The 19,221-nt window shown below is 40.7% G+C and overlaps 2 protein-coding genes and 1 long non-coding RNA gene across 3 annotated transcripts; all 3 read right to left on the bottom strand.

Moving 5' to 3' along the window:
- Window positions 1–1,970: 1,970 nt before the first annotated feature.
- On the bottom strand, window positions 1,971–3,365 carry LOC123972094. The gene is made up of 2 exons (XR_006825364.1): window positions 2,562–3,365; window positions 1,971–2,248 (listed from the first exon to the last, which is right to left on the bottom strand). It is a non-coding gene; the product is annotated as an uncharacterized LOC123972094 (long non-coding RNA).
- A 1,334-nt stretch (window positions 3,366–4,699) lies between these two features.
- LOC123972093 (zinc finger and BTB domain-containing protein 24-like) lies at window positions 4,700–10,920 on the bottom strand. Its single transcript, XM_046051326.1, has 5 exons — window positions 10,474–10,920; window positions 9,411–9,507; window positions 9,204–9,306; window positions 8,854–9,109; window positions 4,700–6,256 (listed from the first exon to the last, which is right to left on the bottom strand). Exons 1-5 carry the CDS (start codon window positions 10,744–10,746, stop codon window positions 4,904–4,906), a joined length of 2,082 nt encoding a protein of 693 aa, XP_045907282.1. The 5' UTR covers window positions 10,747–10,920; the 3' UTR covers window positions 4,700–4,903.
- Window positions 10,921–14,165: 3,245 nt separating this feature from the next.
- LOC123972090 (zinc finger protein 64-like) lies at window positions 14,166–17,954 on the bottom strand. The gene is made up of 5 exons (XM_046051324.1): window positions 17,501–17,954; window positions 16,614–16,713; window positions 16,412–16,532; window positions 16,062–16,320; window positions 14,166–15,758 (listed from the first exon to the last, which is right to left on the bottom strand). The coding sequence occupies exons 1-5, from the start codon at window positions 17,816–17,818 to the stop codon at window positions 14,388–14,390; spliced, it is 2,169 nt and encodes a 722-aa protein (XP_045907280.1). The 5' UTR covers window positions 17,819–17,954; the 3' UTR covers window positions 14,166–14,387.
- Window positions 17,955–19,221: the final 1,267 nt, after the last annotated feature.

The following is a 19,221-nucleotide window of genomic DNA, read 5'->3' as shown; positions in this document are numbered from 1 at the left end:
TTTAAAGGATTTGAAAAGTATAGTAATAGCTGTTCTACACTTTTCTAATTGTTAACAAATCTCATAAGAAAGACAAAACCAACAATGTGTTAGTCTGTCTCTCAATACTTTCTGACTTCCTGTCTGTGGTCCTCAGCTCCAAGCCCATTGGTTCTTACTGTAAATGTAAATCTTAAAATAACACTTATATAGTTTAATTTAAAAAAAAAGGCTCAATAATTTCTGTCTTTCTGAGCTGTCTTAAATAACTGGGAGACAAGAGTGATTCTTAGCTTTGAGAAATTTCATAACTTGCTTTTATTCTTAGAGTAAATTTCATGAATTCTCAGCACTTGAGACTAAAATGGCACTTTGAGAAGCTTGATAAATACCGGCCCTGGTAGCAGAGAGCAGAAGTCCTGCTTAAGTCTCTGCAGCTCCCATCTCTAGTGAGAGGAAAAACCACCTCACTGGACTCTCTAACGTAGAAATCCATCTCCCTGAACTTGATTTAGGAGAGACTGAAATGGTGGAAGAAAAGAAAGAGAGAAATAATGAAAAGGTTGAAATAAATGCACAAAAACAAATATGCAAACAGCTTCCAAAGAAGGACAAACCAAAGCAGGCAGAATGTCCAGAAGAACTGGAGAATCAGCTCAAAACATGTCCAAAGACAATCAAGAATAAAAAACTGGTGGACTTTGAGGATTTCGCTGTTCTGACAGATGGTTTCATAGAAGAAGTTGGAGTAAAACCAAAAGACATGAGTATTCATAGAAGGATTTGAAACTGGGTTGATGGGTTAATTCAAAAACACTACAAAAGGAAGATTGCCGAAACGTACAGGAGGGAGCTGGAGGAGGGTAACTAATTTTGCCCAAGTAAGATGACCCTGTAAAGACAAAAACAACCTTTTCCACTGTATTTCTTCTATTATTTTTCATCTCCACTCTAATCTTCTTCTCTGCTGCAGCAAACTTCTACTTCATTCACCCAATGACAGAAAAGGGAGATGCTGCTCTGCCGTGAGAACCAAAGGCAGAGCATTAAGAGACACTTGGATGCCTTCTGGGTGGAAAAGCACAAGAACAAAGAGGCGCTGAGAATGAAAGAGGAGGACGCTTTGGGAAATGGGCGGCTAAACATTAGCGTTTCCAACTGTCCACCAGACGAGCCCAAGAGGAGAATGAGCGGGTGGAAGAAGAGATTTTTAAGGTGAGTCACAGTCAGTCTGTATAATGAGTGTGTCTAAGCCTAGATACATAGTCCACACCCTGATACAGTATAGATACATTTGGTAGAAGTAACGCACTGCGATTTAAAGCTGACTCTTTATGATTCAGCTGAGCAGGGCAAAAGATTTTATGCTAGCACATATCTTTGTGCTGCTAATTAGCAAATGTTAGCATGCTATTATATCAAACTAAGATTGTGAACATGGTGAACTTTATATGCATGTTAGCATTGTCAATGTGACCATAGACATATAAGAGATAGACGCCCTATCGACCACTACTGCCTACTGGCGGTAGGGCCGCTATCTTGAACCGGTCACCCGCTCCACTCAGTGTAATCTGTTTGGCAGGTGCAATGAGCTGTCAGCGCATTTAATTAATCATACCGAACTGAATACCGAACTGATTTTCATGCGGGGTTTTTTGCTGCAAAGGTCATACATGTAGCTATGACGCAGTATACATGGTTCGGCTCAACAGTAATAGAATATTCTGATATATGATATAAAGTGACCAGAAAAGGGGGAAAAAACGGGGCTCATTTCCAGTTTGACTATCAATTTTTTTCTATTTTAAATTAATATTATTACTTCTATTCAGTTTTTTTTCTGTATTTAGCCAGGGACAGGCAACCAAAAACGGGGATTGTCCCTGAAGCTGAGGACATCTGGTCACCCTATGATATGTGATGTAGGCTATGATAGGTATTTTGCAAATCACACACTATATACACGATAGACAAGCAGAAACAGATAGTTAGAGTAAAGTCAGATATTTTAATAATTTGAACCAATACAATATATGATGAATTATATTAGAGTCTACTTGAAGCTTTTTATATTTGTCCCTGTGTCATACACACACACTGTACTAACACGTTGTCGATGCCAAACTGTGTTTCCTCAATGTGTTCCCCACGCAGAAAAACCATCCTGCGTTCCAATCTCCTCCTGGACGATGTGTGTGACTGTCGACACCTTAGGAGCTTGCACTGTTGGAGCTCGGCGCATCACCCTCTCTGCAGTTCTCAGCACCTTATAATAATAATAATAATAAAAAAAACATAATACATCATATTTATATAACGCTTTACACAGTGCTCAAACACACTTTACAGAACAGAGAAAATAACAACAAAGCAATCTTAATATACAAATATGGAATATGATTTATCAAGTCTCAGTTCATAACCGGGTGAACACCGGCCGGTGCAGTAAACATAGCCTAGCTAGCTGGCTACGATTTCAGTAACTTACAGTAATATCAAAGATCCTTGCTCCTTCTCAACTCTCTGGTAATATTCTATTAACAAAATACAACCAATAGTACGGTCATGTTAAATCTTACTTGTGAAAAGTAACGTTAATCCCCCGAGCCCTGTTTGCGATGGTCCGCCGATTTGAGCATGAATATGCTAAACAGCAGCCTGGCATCTTGCTTTCTTCAGTTGCACAACTGGGAGTACGACCGGTTCAAGATGGCAGCCGCATTTATGAATGTGACCATGTTAGCATGCTGACTGTTAGCATTTAGCTCAAAGCACGGCTGTGGCTAAGTACAGCCTCACAAAGCTGCTAGTATGGCTGTCTGATTCATGAAATTACTTAAATTATAAAAATGTCTTCAAAAAGTAGGGATTAGGATTGTTGCTTGCACCGCCAAACATTAATGTAGATTGACCATGTTACGAACAAGATATTCCGTACAGATGAACTTTTCCCGCTTATTGCTGAATAAATACTTACTGGTTATACATAAACTATATGTGTGTATTTAGAGCCGGCCGAGCCACTAAGCGAACTTTGTGTTGGCATAAGGTCCCGTGGCCAGCAGAGGGTTCCTTACAGTCACTCCTTGCTAGTGGTGGTAAAAAGAAACGTAAAATAAAATGAAAGACAGCTCTCCATATTACGCACCATAATAAGCATAGTGGTTATTTAATTTAGTTATATACTATGGAAAATCAGCTCGCTCGGACCTCCCTGTGACTTCTGACCCTGAGACGTCGTTATGCTGGGTCAGTCAGGATCTTTTGTTTGACAAGATCATATTTGTCTGGACATGTAAAAAGCCACAGAAGAGGCTTGAAGAAGAGAGAAGGCAAGAAGATAAAGGTAAGTAAGCCCACAGGCTCCATTTTTACATAATATGAACTAAAGGCCTTAGTTAGCCGCGCTGGTATTAACAATGCTAACGCTATACTTGCTAACATGCTAACCGCGATTAGCATCACAACTTCTTCAAAGTGCATAAAATTGGTATAATATTAGTATTATACCATAGTTTAGGATTAAATCGTATTATTAAAGTCAGTTGATTAAGTTAATATTGTTATTAGGACATGGGTCTTCTTCAGTTTAAGCCATTAGCCCTTATCTTTTATATATCTAGTATTATTTATGGAGCTGTGCTGTTCACATCTGGTGTCATAAAGCATTTAACAGAACAAAACCAGATGGGCCAGATTTGAACAGGTCATGTCACCCAGGAAGATGATATGGCTGGTAGGTTGTGTTTTAGTTAAACCTATAGAGATGCCCTGTTCTTTGATTACAAATCAAATCTGTCATGTGGGGAGTGTGTAGCTGTTTTTAAGGACTAATTCTGGAGCAACATTATGGAGCCTCCTCCAAAGCTGCCAGTGTTGAAAAGACATCTTACCTAAAGTCGTTTTTTTAAAGGAGACCGCATCAAACTCTTGCAGATTGTCTTGCATTATAAGAGCTTCCACATCTCAGCAAAGAACTCATGTCATTTTAATTCAGTCAATGTATTTATTTTTTTAATTATTATTATTATTATTATTACATAGCAGGCCCATCAGCCTCCACCTCTACCTCAATCATTGCCATCATCCAAGAAACAATGCTGGTAAGTTTAGGCCTACGACAACAATAAATGAACAATCATTCACCTCTAGGTGAACATGGCAACTTTCAAAAATTAATTATTAATCGCCCTCATAGGTCTACCTGTGCCTACTAAAGTGGAGAGCAGTACCTTCATGCTTAGTACCACACCTGTCTCTCCAGTTTCTACTCCTCCAGTGGATCCAGCTGGCCATCAGTCTTTAATGGCCAGTTACACGTTGATGTGGTGAGCAGGGTACCAGCACAGGTTGACAGAGACATTTTGACATCTCCAAAAAGACAAAGTGTTTCTCTCTCTGTATATATGTACATATAATCAGGACAGCACAGGAGTTTGCATGTTCTCACCGTGTCTTCATGTGTTTCATCTTGGTTGCTCCAATTTCCTCCAACATTCCAAACATGCAGTTATTGTCTAAAAATATTAAGACAATATTTCTCCAGGGAGTGCAGTAATAAACATTGGCAGTGCCGTGCTAGAAGTCCGACAGGTCCGCCAGTTTGACGGACTTAGCAACAGTAACTTAGGGGGGCGTGGCTCACATCTTTCATCATCTACAGTATTTAACAGTATTAAGAAATTAATTAATCTACAACACAAAGGAAAACAGGCACTTAACATCAACCCAGTTTAATCTGATTTTACCCAGTTTTCCCATGCTACACACATCAGTTAACATGATTCAAAAGTATCTTGAAATCAACTGGACATTGTGTCACACACAAAGACAATTGATAAGTGTGCAATATCAAATATGTCACAGAAAACGGTCCAGTTCTTTATGACACTCATAATAAATGCTCTACTCAGTATCTTCTTCAAATGTCTTCAACTACTTGATTCTGTCTTGGTCGTCCCCTGCGTGTCTCTGAGCTCTTTTCACTGCTCTGGCTGCTGTACCTCTTTTTCTTTGGGTCTTTTGGGTCAGAATCAGAGTCCATGTCAGAAACTTTTGCCCTTCCTCTTGATCTGCTTGTGTTCGATGTCGCTTTGTCACTCCTCTCCTCTTCCTCCTCTGTTGGGTCAAAAGATATTTCACTTGCGGTCGGCTCATCCTCACTTTCTTCATCACTGTAATGTGTTCTCTTTAACTTGCGCCCCTTTACTTTGGCAGTCATAGTTTTTGAACGCTGGCTTTCTGCATTTCTCTTCGGCCTTCCTATGGGTCTACCTGTGCTCCTCCTTTTCTTCTTTTTTGGCATATTTGTTCTCTCCTTTTGCACCGTCTCTTCCTCGTCATGTTCTTCGTCTACATTGTCATGCCCCGAGTTTGTCCCTTTCTGGTTCTCATTCTCCTGAGCATCAACGGTGTCGCCCACAGTTTTTTTTTTTTTACCCTTCTTCCGTGCACATCCAGAGCCCGGTGTGTGGTAGCGCTGGACGTGACTCTTCAAGCTCACGTTGTGGTTGAAGCTTTTGTCGCAATGCTGACACTTGTAGGGCCTCTCCCCTGTGTGCAGACGCATGTGGGATTTCAGGTGGCTCGCCTGGTTGAAGCCACGTTTGCACACCGAACATTTAAACGGCTTCACTCCCGTGTGCACAGATAAGTGTCTCTTGAGAGGCCCATGGCGGTTAAATTCAATCCCACAGATGTCACATTTTAACTGCTGGGGGCCTCTGTGATCCACAAGGTGTATTCTGCGATCCTTATTTGAGGCAAATGTCTCTGAACAGTCGGGACACTTGTAGGGCTTTCCTTCAGTTAGATGGATCTGCTGGTGAGTGATTTTGTCCACCTTTGTTTTGAATGTAACGTGGCAGTATTTACACTGATGCTCATAGTTTGCATCATGGATTCTGCTGTGAGAGTTGAGAGCGACCTCACTAACACATCTTTTTCCACAAATGTTGCAAGGATAGGGTTTACTTTTGTGCTCACACGTGTGAGGCCACCGTTTGCTGAAAAACATCCCGCAATCTGCGCAGAGCTCCCTGTGATGGGTGGCAAAGTAAGAATAATCACCTTCGTAATCGCTTTCCTCCTCATCAGATTCATCATTAAGAAGCTCGTTACCCGATGAAAGCTCCACTGGATTCCAATCTTCGTCTGAATCACCTTCATCACCCGACTCCTCCGTTTCACACATGGGATCACTCTCCTCATTGGTAGCAGCAGCAACATCAGAGACACGTGTGATAGTGCTGTGGTCGTGATCTGTTGACACTGTCTGTGAAAGATATGACAATAAATGGATTAATGTAACACTGTCAAAGTCTGTACAGGGTGAATATTAGAGCCAAATGAACAAAGAGATGCCAGCACAGACGCATTAGGATTTTTGATACTAACTGACCTATTTATAGGTCTGCAACTGACAGTCATTTTCATTTGGGGCAGCTGTGGCTTAGAGGTTCTAATCGGGCAATCAGCAGTTTGATGGACCCGCATGTTCGGCTGAATCGCACTAGCGTTCGTTCATCCCCTTGAGGATTATTTTAAAAGTTAAACCACTAATGAATCCATCTGCTGACTGTGAAATGTGTTCAAGAAGCGATCTTATAATAGATCTGTATAAGCCATGTTTAGTAGGGGTGTGAAAAATTGATTTTTAGATGCATCGCGATGTCAACTTGGATGATTCTGAATCGATTCACAAATGTCAATAATCGATTGTCTAAAGGGTAATGGATAACATAACAAATAAAGGCAGAACTCAAAAATGCGGAAGTGCAGCTCCCTGTTCGGCAAGGAAGGCAGCTGTTGAATGAATAACTGCCGTTACGAAACTTTCCCAGGGTCATTAAAATCAATGCACAACTAACATTAATGATTTTCACCCACACACTTTGCAGTAACGCTTAGCTAGCGCGCTCTCCTCATTCTTCAAAGGACAGCTACGTGTCGGGCTGCATAAGTGACGGTGAAAGCGAGCAGAGCAGAGGAAAATATGAGCGCTAGGTTTCAGTCTGGCAATAAATGTACAGTGTAGGTCACAGTGTGTCCGTTAATTAAAGTCTGTCTGTTGTTTTCCAACTGTTGGAAAAATGAAGGCGGTTAGCGCCAACATCTCCTCCTCAGACTGCGGTCTGGAAACTGAGCAGGAAGTGTTTTAGCTGCTAGTTCAAGTTCATTTGTTGTCATTCATCCACATATCGAGTACACAAATGAACGAAATGCCATTTCTCAAGGCCCATGGTGCTCAATACAAGATCACAATAATGAACTTAAAGGATAAGACACAAACTTGTAACTACACTAGACAAAAAAAAAGAGAACAGCTTGAGCATTGTAAAGTGCTTAGTTCAACCTGTATTTTAATCTACTAATAACAACAGCATCAGAAATGAAAATAGCAGCAACAGAGGTCAGTAATAATTCTGCAACAATGCTATGTAACATTAGCTACATTTATATGAAGTTACATTAAACAGCTGCATTTCATTACTACCTACTTAGTTGGATTATTACAAATACTTTGCTTTAAAAGTACCAAGCAGTCACACAGTCAGAAAAATACATCTTTATTATTTACAGCTTTTTATTGTTCAAAATGTGTACTCTGTGTACTTTACCAGTTAAGTCCATAAAACATTGTGTGACCCAACATTAAGCCCCGAATCATTCCTGTACTGCTTTTCGTCATGTTTCTGTGTCATTATTCATAATATGTGGTCGATTTGCAGTCTAATATTACTAATTATGCTTATAATGACATTTGTCTTTGTGAGCTCTTTGCGATACACATCAGAGGCAATAAAGTGTGACATAAACTTTTGTCAATCACCAAAATTTGACTTCCCCACGTGGGTCCTGATGATGTGCCTATGATGCAGGATGATGATCGCCAAAACTATCTAATAAACAAGTTACCTGTCAGTCTGTATAACTTCAAGGTTTCTCCGCTTGGTTCGTTTGTAAAAATGCAGTGTGAACATTAACCGTACCAGAACTAAAATGCAACAGTTTATAATTTTTTTCCCCTTGGTCCGGATCAAATGAACCAATCTACAGGTGTGAAATTCACTGACAAGCTGTAACCTACACTGTACATTTACTGCTTTCGCCTGCCACTCGCTTTGCATTAAGGTATGAAACAATTGATACTGCCCAAGCCGAGTCCAAGGTCACGTCTTCCAATGTTTTGTCCCAGCTAAAGCCCAAAATCCAGAGACAATCAGTTTACAGTGATATATGACCAAGAGAAGATGAAGAAATGAGAGTGAAGCTTACTCATAACTGGATAATACTGACCAAGAGGAATTAGACCATGCAAGCTAAAATGAGGAGTCCACACCAAAGAGAGAAGTCCGTTGAGCCACGCAACACTATTCCAGCAGATCCAGGCATGATGTGTCAGGTAACTTTTACTGGCTTGCCCACGGATATTCAGCTTACTTTCTAGTTCACCAAGACATGGTGTTGTTGTGATGTTAGCTCTAACAGCAGGAGAGCTGTGAGTATCGCGGTTTGGAGCTGCTGTGCTGCTCTGGGACCATCTCGTCCTCGTTAGCTTTGCAGCAGTAAATAGCAACAGTTTGCTAACCCACAACCAAGCTAACGTTAGTTACATTACTTGCTGTGTCATTGTTCACTCTGTATGATATGATATTTGTCATGTTTTCGGATTTCTCCAGAATCACATAAGTTATCACACCTTTATGATGCAGCAAAATATCACCAGTTAATGTTGGAAATTAACTCAGTAACAGTAACTAATTATATAATTTATTGAGTTTACAAAAAATGTTCTATATCGGGATATATCGTTAATGGGATATGAAATTTTTGTGATATCGCACAGCCCTATGTTGTAGTAAGTCTTACCTGGGTCTCTAGAGTCACGTCTATACCTCCTGTCAGGTGTTGATCTTCAGCTGTTGGGACGCTGGCATTGACTTGGCTTTTCCACTGGTTTCTGTACGCACACTGAAGGCACTGTTGGTTCAAGATGAGGAGCACCCCACAGGTGACCTTCTCCACCTTTACTTTAGAACCACATAACGGGCACTTGCGCCCGAACAACTGGAGGAGTTGGCTTTCATTCACGACATACTTCCCTTTCATCTGTAGAAGTGCAGCTCTGAAAAACAATTTCAACAAAACATTATGAGAATCAGGTTTAAAAAGCTAACCAACTGTAATTGATGCACAACTGCTCAGAGATATTAACTCACTTTTCCCTTATCATATCAATGTTCACAACGTTTTGTAGCATCTGGCCATAATCAGGCATGGAAACATCTGAAGTATCACTTGGCACTGGGCTTTCTGGGGCAGCTGCAAATTAAATTTAAATTTACATAAAAAAACAACACCACCACAACATTTGAGTGAATACCCACTCCCTTTTTATTAACGCTTAACAACGTCAAGTTTCTTACCTACTGAAGTTCGTCCCGATTCTTCAAAATAGGTAGATGGACTATTACAGCTCTTAAGTTGATCACACTGAAATGCAGCTTCTGTTTTCACTTCCTCCTAAACAAAGAAACAAAAAGGTAAAAGTGTGTAGTTGTAGCATGGACTGAGTTGCAGTAACAAAAGCATCATACAATACATCTTACCGAACTACGTGATTTATTTTATATATAAGTAAATGACAGTTTTAGTGTGCATAGGCGTGGAATGACTCCTGAGGCCTGTAACTGTGAGAAGTGGGATAACACAGTATCACAGTCCTTGAATTATGTTGTCTATACACCAAAGACAAGGCAAGTGCTCATTATGCAGTATCAATAGTACTACAGGGCTAGGCCAATAAATACACCTGTCCGTAGAGTACTTCAACTGGGTCAATAAAAGTCGATTTGCAGATGCAGATGAATCACATATTATACTCTACATGTTGCACCCCTGCTATGACATTTAAAAGTGTTTGTGATTGGATTAATCAGGTTTTTATTTGTAAAAAAATATAACAAACATAACTACAGTATAAACACCTACTATATGCTTATTTCTTATTTATCTCCTTAATGCTGGAGTTTAAAATATTGAAAATGTAACTGCAGGGGTTGATTAAATTGTCCCGATATAACTAGCATGTTTGTTTATATCATTACTTCAATCAATAATATAATGAAAACCCAACCACTTAACACGCCAAATTGTGTCAACCTAAAAAACTACATTTGAGCACATTTGCTGTCCTCAACAATTACATCTGAAATGTTACTGTGGCTCTGGACTTCTGTGCGCTTCATTTACAGTATGCAACCTTTTTATATACAGTCTATTTATGCAACGAACTGCTCATTTGTCAACAAAAAGTATGCACTCTGTCCACTCAGGCAGATACGTGTATCAAAACAAACACACCCTTAACAAAATATGGACTGTGTAACGTTAGTTACGTATGAATGCACGTTTCTTCACTCACAAAGAGTTGGCAGAGGTTAAAGCCATAAGCTTACAAAGCAACATCGCCACATAGTTTGTCCTCACCTGACATGGCTCCTCATGCTCAGACTTGATACACAGGGATGGGACAGCGCTACACTTTAGTTGGACCGTGCCAGTCAGACTCGGATTTACAAAACAACCATCAGTAAAGTGTTCAAGACAAATTGTGATATCAGTCCAGCACGATTCTTTGAGTCGCTGCCCGTTGACTTCGAAGAGGAACTGGACCCACTCCAGTCTCCTCTCCGGATCCTCCGGTAACTTGAACCTTTGCGCACCGCGACGGCCTGAATCACAGCCGACGACCGAGCACATCCCGGATTTAAGGTCAGGCCCTCAGTTTTAAAAAGTGGTCGGCGTTGAAGTTAATGCTCTCTGGGTTCCGACTACTATCACAATGTCCTAAAAAGTCTTAAGCTAACAGCTAGCCATGTGTGCAGCGGCAGTGTCGGCTGAATGGGCGCTACCTGGGCGGGGTTTCGTACGGGGTTCGCGTGGTTTCATATCACGCGTATCCCGGATTTAGGGTCAATACAAGAGAAAATAAACCCAATCCCCATCTCCACCCGTAGGTGTCATTTACATTGAGGACACTAGGGACATGTCCCCATCAATTTTTGAAAGCATTTGTAAAATATGTTCAGAAAAATTACTTGCATCAAGATATGGTTTAGATAAGGTTTATTTGCACAACACAAATTGAATCCGAATAGCACTGCAATGTAAATACAGAAGAAACAGATATACGTTGTCAGAAAAAGTTCCCAAAGCTACAAAAAACTACAAACCTACTGATTACTGCATTATATTACAGTATATTTTTATATTTTGATTTGTCACTTGCCACCTGAATTTTGTGTTTCCCTTTAAATATCAATAATTACATTTCCACTATAAATTGGAGCACAAAAGGTCTCCAGAATGCAGGAAATTAAGTGTTTGATGCTCAAAGTCTTCTGGGGAAGGACCCCCAGAAAATGCCCCCACCACTTTTCAACATGAAATGACACCCTTCCTCCACCCTATAGCCTAAACCCACCTAAACCCTGAACCCTCACAGATTTAGTTGATGTCTCCTGGACCTGGTAATTAAGTGCTTAAGGGCTGTAAGGGCCTGAAATGGTGTAATGGGACAGCCCCACACTTTGCAACATATCATATTAACTTAACTACACCAAAACAAATGTGGGTTTGGGACTTTTTTGGTTGACCTTTATTACTTTCTTCATAGCCAAGGCAATGAATGGACTGACAGTCTGATTTGAACAATCTTGCCTAATAAATTGATTATTTGAAAATAACCCGTGGAGAAGAGGTACTTTTCAAATAATCACTTTACTCGTTTTTATCAAAACAGCATCATACACTTACATGTAAACTTCTTTTTTCTTGAAGTTGCTCCTTCCATGTTTATTTACCTTTTTTTTAAGGCAGGCTTCCCCTGGTAACCCAGTATTTAATATCATAACGCTATAAGCTGTGGGTAATTCCCTCAGGCGAAGTCTGCAGAGAGGAAAGTGTGCATAAAGGGCTCAAAAAGTCTGCCAGAGAGCCCTCCTGCACTTGACAATTTGACAGTGGACCAACCCTAAGCCATGCTCATGGACTGACCGGGAACGAGTCTCAAAGTCTGTGAGTCTGAGTGTGCAGACTGGGATTCAGCCATACTCATACCTACAGGAAGGTGACAGAGACCCACAAAAGTCTATGCTTTCCTAATAAGAGACCACTGAGACAGCTACTAAACTGAATTTATCTGGGACAACCTCTTTACCCAGAGGACAGGGACACTGTTGATGTAAAAGTATGGTACTCTTAAATGCTTTTTAAAATAGCACAACAAACCAGTCCATTCACACTGTTCTGAAAAGACAGACATCCCAAAATAAGGGTAAATAACACCAAAGCTATCGGCATGGCTAAATATCACCACAAGAGAGTCAGAAAATATGCTTTTTATAAACATTTTTATGAACCAACCCTTTTAAGTGTGTACATGATTACAAAGTAGGCTATCATGGAGACCACTGTTTCCGGTCTAACTACTGCATGGCATTAATCCTCCTGTCATTACTTGGTTGTCACTGAACTATAGAAGTGGTTGAAACGTTTTCCAAACCTGTTGCCACAGTAAATGTCAAAATAAACACCCAACCTTTGTGACAATCAACGGTCCCACAAGATGACCTGTTAGATGTACAGTACAAGTAAAGTTACCTCTCAACCTGTGTGGCTAACTTAGAAGTGGTTTACAGGTCAGATAACACTAAGAAGAAAGAAGTACAGTCCTCTCCAAAAGTACTGGATCGGTAAGGCAAATTCCTTTGTTTTTGTTGTTCACTGAAGACATTTGGGTTTAAGATCAAAAGATGAGTATGAGACAAGAGTTCAGAATTTCAGCTTTTATTTCCTGGTATTCACATCTAGATGTGTTAAACAACTTAGGACATATCACCGTTTGTATTAGACCACAGCATTCTTAGGTGAGCAAAAGTAATGGAACAAATAATCTTAAAGTAAATAACATTTAATATTTGGTGGCATAACCCTTGCTTGCAATAACTGCCTCAAGCCTGCAACCCAACGACATCAGTGTTGCATTCTTCATTTGTGATGCTATTCCAGGCATTTACCGCAGCTTCTTTCAGTTCTTGTTTGTTTCGGTGTGTTTCTCCCTTCAGTTTATTAAGGAGGCAGACAAAATGTTTCTGTACACTTCTGAATTCATCCTGCTGCTACCATCATCAGTTACATCATCAATAAATATTAATGAGCCTTTTGTAGAAGCAGCCATGCACGCCCAAGCCATGACATTACCTCCACCATGCTTCACAGATGAGCTTGTATGCTTCGGATCATAAGCAGTTCCTTTCTTTCTCCACACTTTGGCCTTTCCATCACTTTGGTAGAGATTCATCTTGCTCTCATCAGTCCATAAGATTGTGTTCCAATACTTTAGCAGCTCATCTCTGTACTTCTTTGCAAATTTCAATCTGGCCTTTGGATTCTTCCTGCTGATGAGTGGTTTGCATCTTGTGGTGTGGCCTCTATATTTCTGCTCTCTGAGTCTTCTTCCAACAGTGGATTGTGATACCTTCATCACTGCACTGTGGAGGTCGTTGGAGAGGTCACTGATGTTTTGGGGGTTTTCTTCACAGCTCTCACAATATTTCTATCATCAACTACTGCCGACCTGTTTGATGTCTGTTGCTCAGTACACCAGTAGTTTTTCTTTTTCAGGACATTCCAAATTGTTGTGCTTACTATGACCAATGTTTGTCCAATGGCTCTGGTCGATTTTCCTTCTTTTCTCAGCTTGACAGTGGCTGGCTTTTCTCCCATGGACAGCTCTCTGGTCTTCGTGTTGGTTTATTCCCTTTAACAGGAAATACAGTCTTCATAGGTTTGAAAGAAGGATGAAAACTTAGACTAGTCATGCAGAGCTATTTAATGTTTGGGCAACAAGAATCATCTGTCAGTCACATGTTCCAATAGTTTTGCTCATTTAAAAAATGGGTGGGTTCAAACAAACGGTGATATGTCCTGAGTTGTTTAACACATCTAGATGAGAATACCAGGAAATAAAAGCTGAAATTCTTAATTCTTGTCTCATCTTTTGATCTTAAACCCAAATGTCTTTAGTGAAAAACAAAAATAAAGGAATTTGCCTTCCTGTTCCAATACTTTTGGAGGGTACTGAATGTTGAATTTACATCAGAAAGGAACACAAGCACTTAACATCAGTCTTGTTTAATGTACTTATATCCAGTTTGGTCCCATAGAATACACATCAGGTAACAGGATTCAAAAATATTTTGAAATCAAAGCAATAGTTTCTCTTAAAAGAGGTGTACATGTTTTGTCTGTCATGTTATGTACATTTCTAGGAAATCAGTGCAGTTTTGTATGAATGTCCACTTAATATGGCTCTTTTCTTTTCACAATTTTTTAAACCACTAAATTTTTTTTCTTGGTCGTCCCCTGCGCTTTCCTAAACCTTTACCACTGTTCTGGCTGCTGTGCCTCTTTTTCTTTGACTCTGCTGGGTCGAAATCAGAGTCACTGTCAGAATTCTTTGCCTTTCTCCTCGGTCTGCTTGTGCTCGATGCCACCTTCTCACTCCTCTCCTCTCCCTCCTCTGAAGTTTCAAAGGACTTGTCACTGTCGCCCGGCTCATCGCCGCTTTCTTCATCACTGGCTCTTGTTTTCTTCAACTTCTGCCCTTGCGGTTTTCCAGTCTTTGTGTTTGAACACTGGCCTTCCTCTTTAACTGCCATAACCGAGTTGCCTGATTCATAGCTCTTTGGCCTTCCTATGGGCCTACCTGTGGTTTTCCTTTTTTTGGTGGTCCCATATATTCTCTCATTCTGCCCCTCCTCTTCTGTATCCTGTTCTTCCTCTACATTGTCAAGCCCTAAATCTGCACCGCTCTTGTTCCCATTATCCTGAGCATCAACAGTGTCGCTTTCCCTTTCGTTTATCTTTTCCTTCTTTTGCTCACATCCAGAGCTCGGCGTGTGGTAACGCTGGACGTGACTCTTCAAGCTCACGTTGTGATTGAAGCACTTGTCGCAATGCTGACACTTGTAGGGCCTCTCCCCTGTGTGCAGACGCATGTGGGATTTCAGGTGGCCTGCCTGGTTGAAACCACGTTGGCACACCGAACACTTAAACGGCTTCTCTCCCGTGTGCACAGATAAGTGTCTCTGCAGAGTAAGTGGCCAGAGGAACTCCATCCCACAGATGTCACATTTTAATTGCGGGGGGCCTCTGTGATCCACAAGGTGTATTCTGCGCTCCTTATTTGAGGCAAATGTCTCTGAACAGTCGGGACACTTATAAGGCTTTCCTTCAGTTAGATGGGTCTGCTCGTGACTGAATTTGTCCACCTTTGTTTTGAATGTAACATGGCAGTATTTACACCGATGCTCATAGTTTGCATCATGGACTCTGCTGTGGCGAATTAGAGCGACCTCACTGACACATCTTTTCCCACAAATGTTGCAAGGATAGGGTTTCATTTTGTGCTCACACGTGTGAGGCCACCGCTTGTTGAAAAACATCCCGCAATCTGTGCAGAGCTCCCTGTGTTTGGGGGCAAAGTGAGAATAATTATCATGTTCTCCCTCTTCCTCCTCTTCCCCGTCATCCTCCGTTTCATTATCAGGTTTCTTCTGAAGCACTCTAGCCGGGAAAAAGCCCCTCACTGGCTTCCAATCCTCGTCTGAGTCCATGTCACCCTGCTCACTCAACTCCTCCTCATCCATGGAGTCACTTTCCTCATCAACAACAGCAACAATCTCAGGGACCCCATCTTTTGGCGCTGCCTGTGATACATAGACATCAATGGGTATGGGTGAAATTAAACTTTGTACAGCAGACTGTTTTAAATAATGAAACTTAAAAACAACAAGGTGCAAGCTGAGGACACCCTATGATTAATGATTCTAACTAAACAGTTTATAAAACCCACAAAATGAATCTAAATGCAGTTTTCTCAGCGAGAAAATGCAAAAAGAAAAATCCCAACGTAATGGCCCATATGACATAGACAATATGCATGTATGGTATTTCTTGGATGCACAATCCCAAAACTATAAGTAGTCTGGATGTGTTGTAGTGAGTCCTACCTGTTGGGTCTCTGGAGTTACTTCTGTGCCTACTGTCAAGTGTTGCTCCGCAGCTGTCGGGACGCTGGCATTGACTTGGCTTTTCCAGTGGTTTCTGTACTCACACTGAAGGCACCGCTGGTTCAAGACGACGAACACCCCATAGGTGACCTTCTCCATCTGAAGCTTACAGCCACACAATGGGCACTTGCAGCTAAACAACTGGAGGAGGCGTTTTTCATTCACAACATACTTCCCTTTCATCTGTAGAAGCGCAGCCCTAAAAATCAATTTAAATAAAAATGTTAACTTGATGTAAAAAGTTGCCAAAGTCAGCAAAAATGTTAAGCACAAATTTACAGGAAACGTACTTTTCCCTGATCAAATCCATTTTCTTATTTTTTGGATGCATCCGGCCATGTACAGATACTACAGCATGTGAAGTGTCAGTTGAAGATGGGACGCCTTGTGGGACTGGGGTTCCTTGGGCAACTGCAAATTAAGTTGGGATTATATGTGAGAAAATTCTTCATGTTAGCTCATTTTTATAAACACAATAACATTCCGTTTTACCCATTGAAGTCCGTCTTGATTCTTCTGAATAGGAAGTTGGGCCATCACATGTTTTAAGTTGATCACACTGACAGGCAGCTCCTCTGGTTTCCTCAGGCTCCTACACAAAGTAACACATTAAGTAAGTGCAGTTGACCAAGATCAACTAACAAAAATAAGTAATTGTGTGTAACAATATTAAAGTACCACATGTTTTGATTTTATATGAAAATATATAAAGACTTTGTGTGTGACTGACTGCACAATGTGAATATTTAACAACTAGGTGGTAAATTGCTACATTAAGGACTACTTTGTGTTAACAGTCTGGGGCTAAACTAGTCAATATTAGCATATTGCGCACCAGCAACATCTAGGGGCAACACTACTAGTCAGTTTGCTAAATGTGGATCTGCACCTCCCTCGTACTGACTACATGTTGTGTGAAAGGAGAGGCCATTGGATTTCTGTTACTGTGTTCATGCCTAATTCAAGTGGTTAAAGACTTCCTACTGTACTGTTATTCCCTACTGTATCGCTCCTGTTATGACTAATGAGTCCCAAATGTGTGTCTCTGACTTGCACATGACTGCTATTGAAATGTGTGTATTAGAGGAAAAACGAGGACATGGGGAAATTATTGTGCATTTACTCTTAACGTTAATTGGCAATTAAATTCGTACTCTTAACCTGACTTATTATTATTATTATTAATCAATTATTTTTTATTTATGTATGTATTTATTAAACAAATATCGATTGATAAAAACATTTTGTTTTTTGGCTCTGTCCACGCGGCTTGTTTTATGTATAAAAACAAACAACCCCTAAGAATTAGCTACATATTATCAAACATAAGGACGCATCATTAGCTCGGAGGAGTAAACACATGCGTACAGCAGACTCACCACACACTTTGGGCTCTCTAGATCTGGTTCAGGTTCGTCTGACTCAGACTGGAGACACAGTGATGGGACCGCACTGGGCTTTAATGTTAGCTGGACCTTGCCAGTCTTGCCTGAATGGCTCGGTGTGAGGTTTTCAAAACATTCATCTGTAAAGTGTTCGATACAGATTGTAATGTCCGTCCAGGACGACTCTTTAAAACGCTGCTTATTGACTGTGGCGAGAAACTGGACCCACTCCAGTCTCCTCTCCGGATCCTCCGGTAACTTCAACCGTTGCGCACCGCGACGCCCCGATTCACAGCCGACGACCGAGCACATCCCGGATTTAAGCTCAGGCCCTCCAGCTCTTAGTTTTTATTTAATATTCACAAAGAGTAGAACACGGGCGGGTTCATGTATCAATATTTTAAATCGTCCAGCCCCAACAACACTGCTGAGCTAATTCAGCTAATGGTTGTCGCTACAGGCTCTGGATGGGCGGGGGGTCGGGGTTCTACGCACAGGTTCGCACGGTTTGTTATCAGGCGTACACCGGCTAGTGTAGCTCCTGTCTACTGTGTAACAGTGATGTTTTCTGTTATTAAAGGGGATCTCTAAAACCTACCAGATTAGAACCAGGGTTAATTGTGTTTTAGAAAGTGTTTTCGGCCAGACCCATTGTCTTGACACGCGTAGGCTACTTTTGTTTTATTAGATTTTTTTCTCTTCCTCTAGACGCCTACCTTCACGACAGTTTCTACTGTCGGCGATGCCAGTTGTACGTAAGGTGACTGACAAGAAAATGTGAGAAACAAACCCAAATTTCTTCCTATGAAAGTTTAACAATAAATAGACTGATTAATGCCAGTGCATATGCGTACAAATATTTGGGTCTGGGCAGTTTCCAGCAGGTGGCGCTGTTCTGCTTCAAACGGTTTGTGTCATGATGACCTTGACTATTGCCAGTAGAGCTGTCTATGGTGTAGTGATCATCACTTCTCAGAAGCTTGTTAATATTAGTTTCTTAAAAAGTATTACTTTTTGTTCCAATCTATGGAATTTGATATCATAAGCATTTATGAAAGGCTTTACCACTAAGGGAATTCCCGTTGAGATTAATATCTCATTTGCAAGAGAGACACGAGTAGGCTACCTGTAAAATAATACAAGAAACCGAAGGACAGTAATATAAATTAGAATATTAAAACATGATGTATGAAATAAAAGCATGTTCCTAAAGTGCCACAGGGTACAATACTGTGGATTTTAAAGGGGCTTTGTTAATTGTTGCATGTTATAACCAATCAAATATTGTATCAGACTAATGTGGGGATTAAGTGGCACAATCTTTAACACTGCATTTGCTGCAGCTACAGTTTCCTACTATGTTAAAACACACACCAAACCCTCTTGAGTTTACCTGTCCTACATTCCCAAAAGATGACCTTTCTGTGTGCGTGCATATGTATTTGTGTGTGACTTTGTCCAGCAGTTAACAGATCTAATCCCCCAAGTCAAAGAACACATGTTTTCCAGGAGGTGGAGTAGATACTGCAGCTACAGTGCATGCCTCATGTTTTGTGTCTCGGAGGATCTGTACTTGTAAATAATCCTCAGGAGTCATTGAATTCTGTCTTTTAACTATTTAATGTCCATAGGGCCGCTTGCCAGGAGTGAAAATCATGCACATTTACTGACACATTGTGCATATTGTACATGCCGCTTATCAGGTTTCTTAAATG

Source organism: Micropterus dolomieu, linkage group LG06 (genome assembly GCF_021292245.1).
Source record: "Micropterus dolomieu isolate WLL.071019.BEF.003 ecotype Adirondacks linkage group LG06, ASM2129224v1, whole genome shotgun sequence".
Taxonomy (NCBI): Eukaryota; Metazoa; Chordata; class Actinopteri; order Centrarchiformes; family Centrarchidae; genus Micropterus; species Micropterus dolomieu.
The sequence above is the reverse complement of the archived record's forward strand: the minus strand, read 5'-3'. Positions and strand labels throughout refer to the sequence as shown.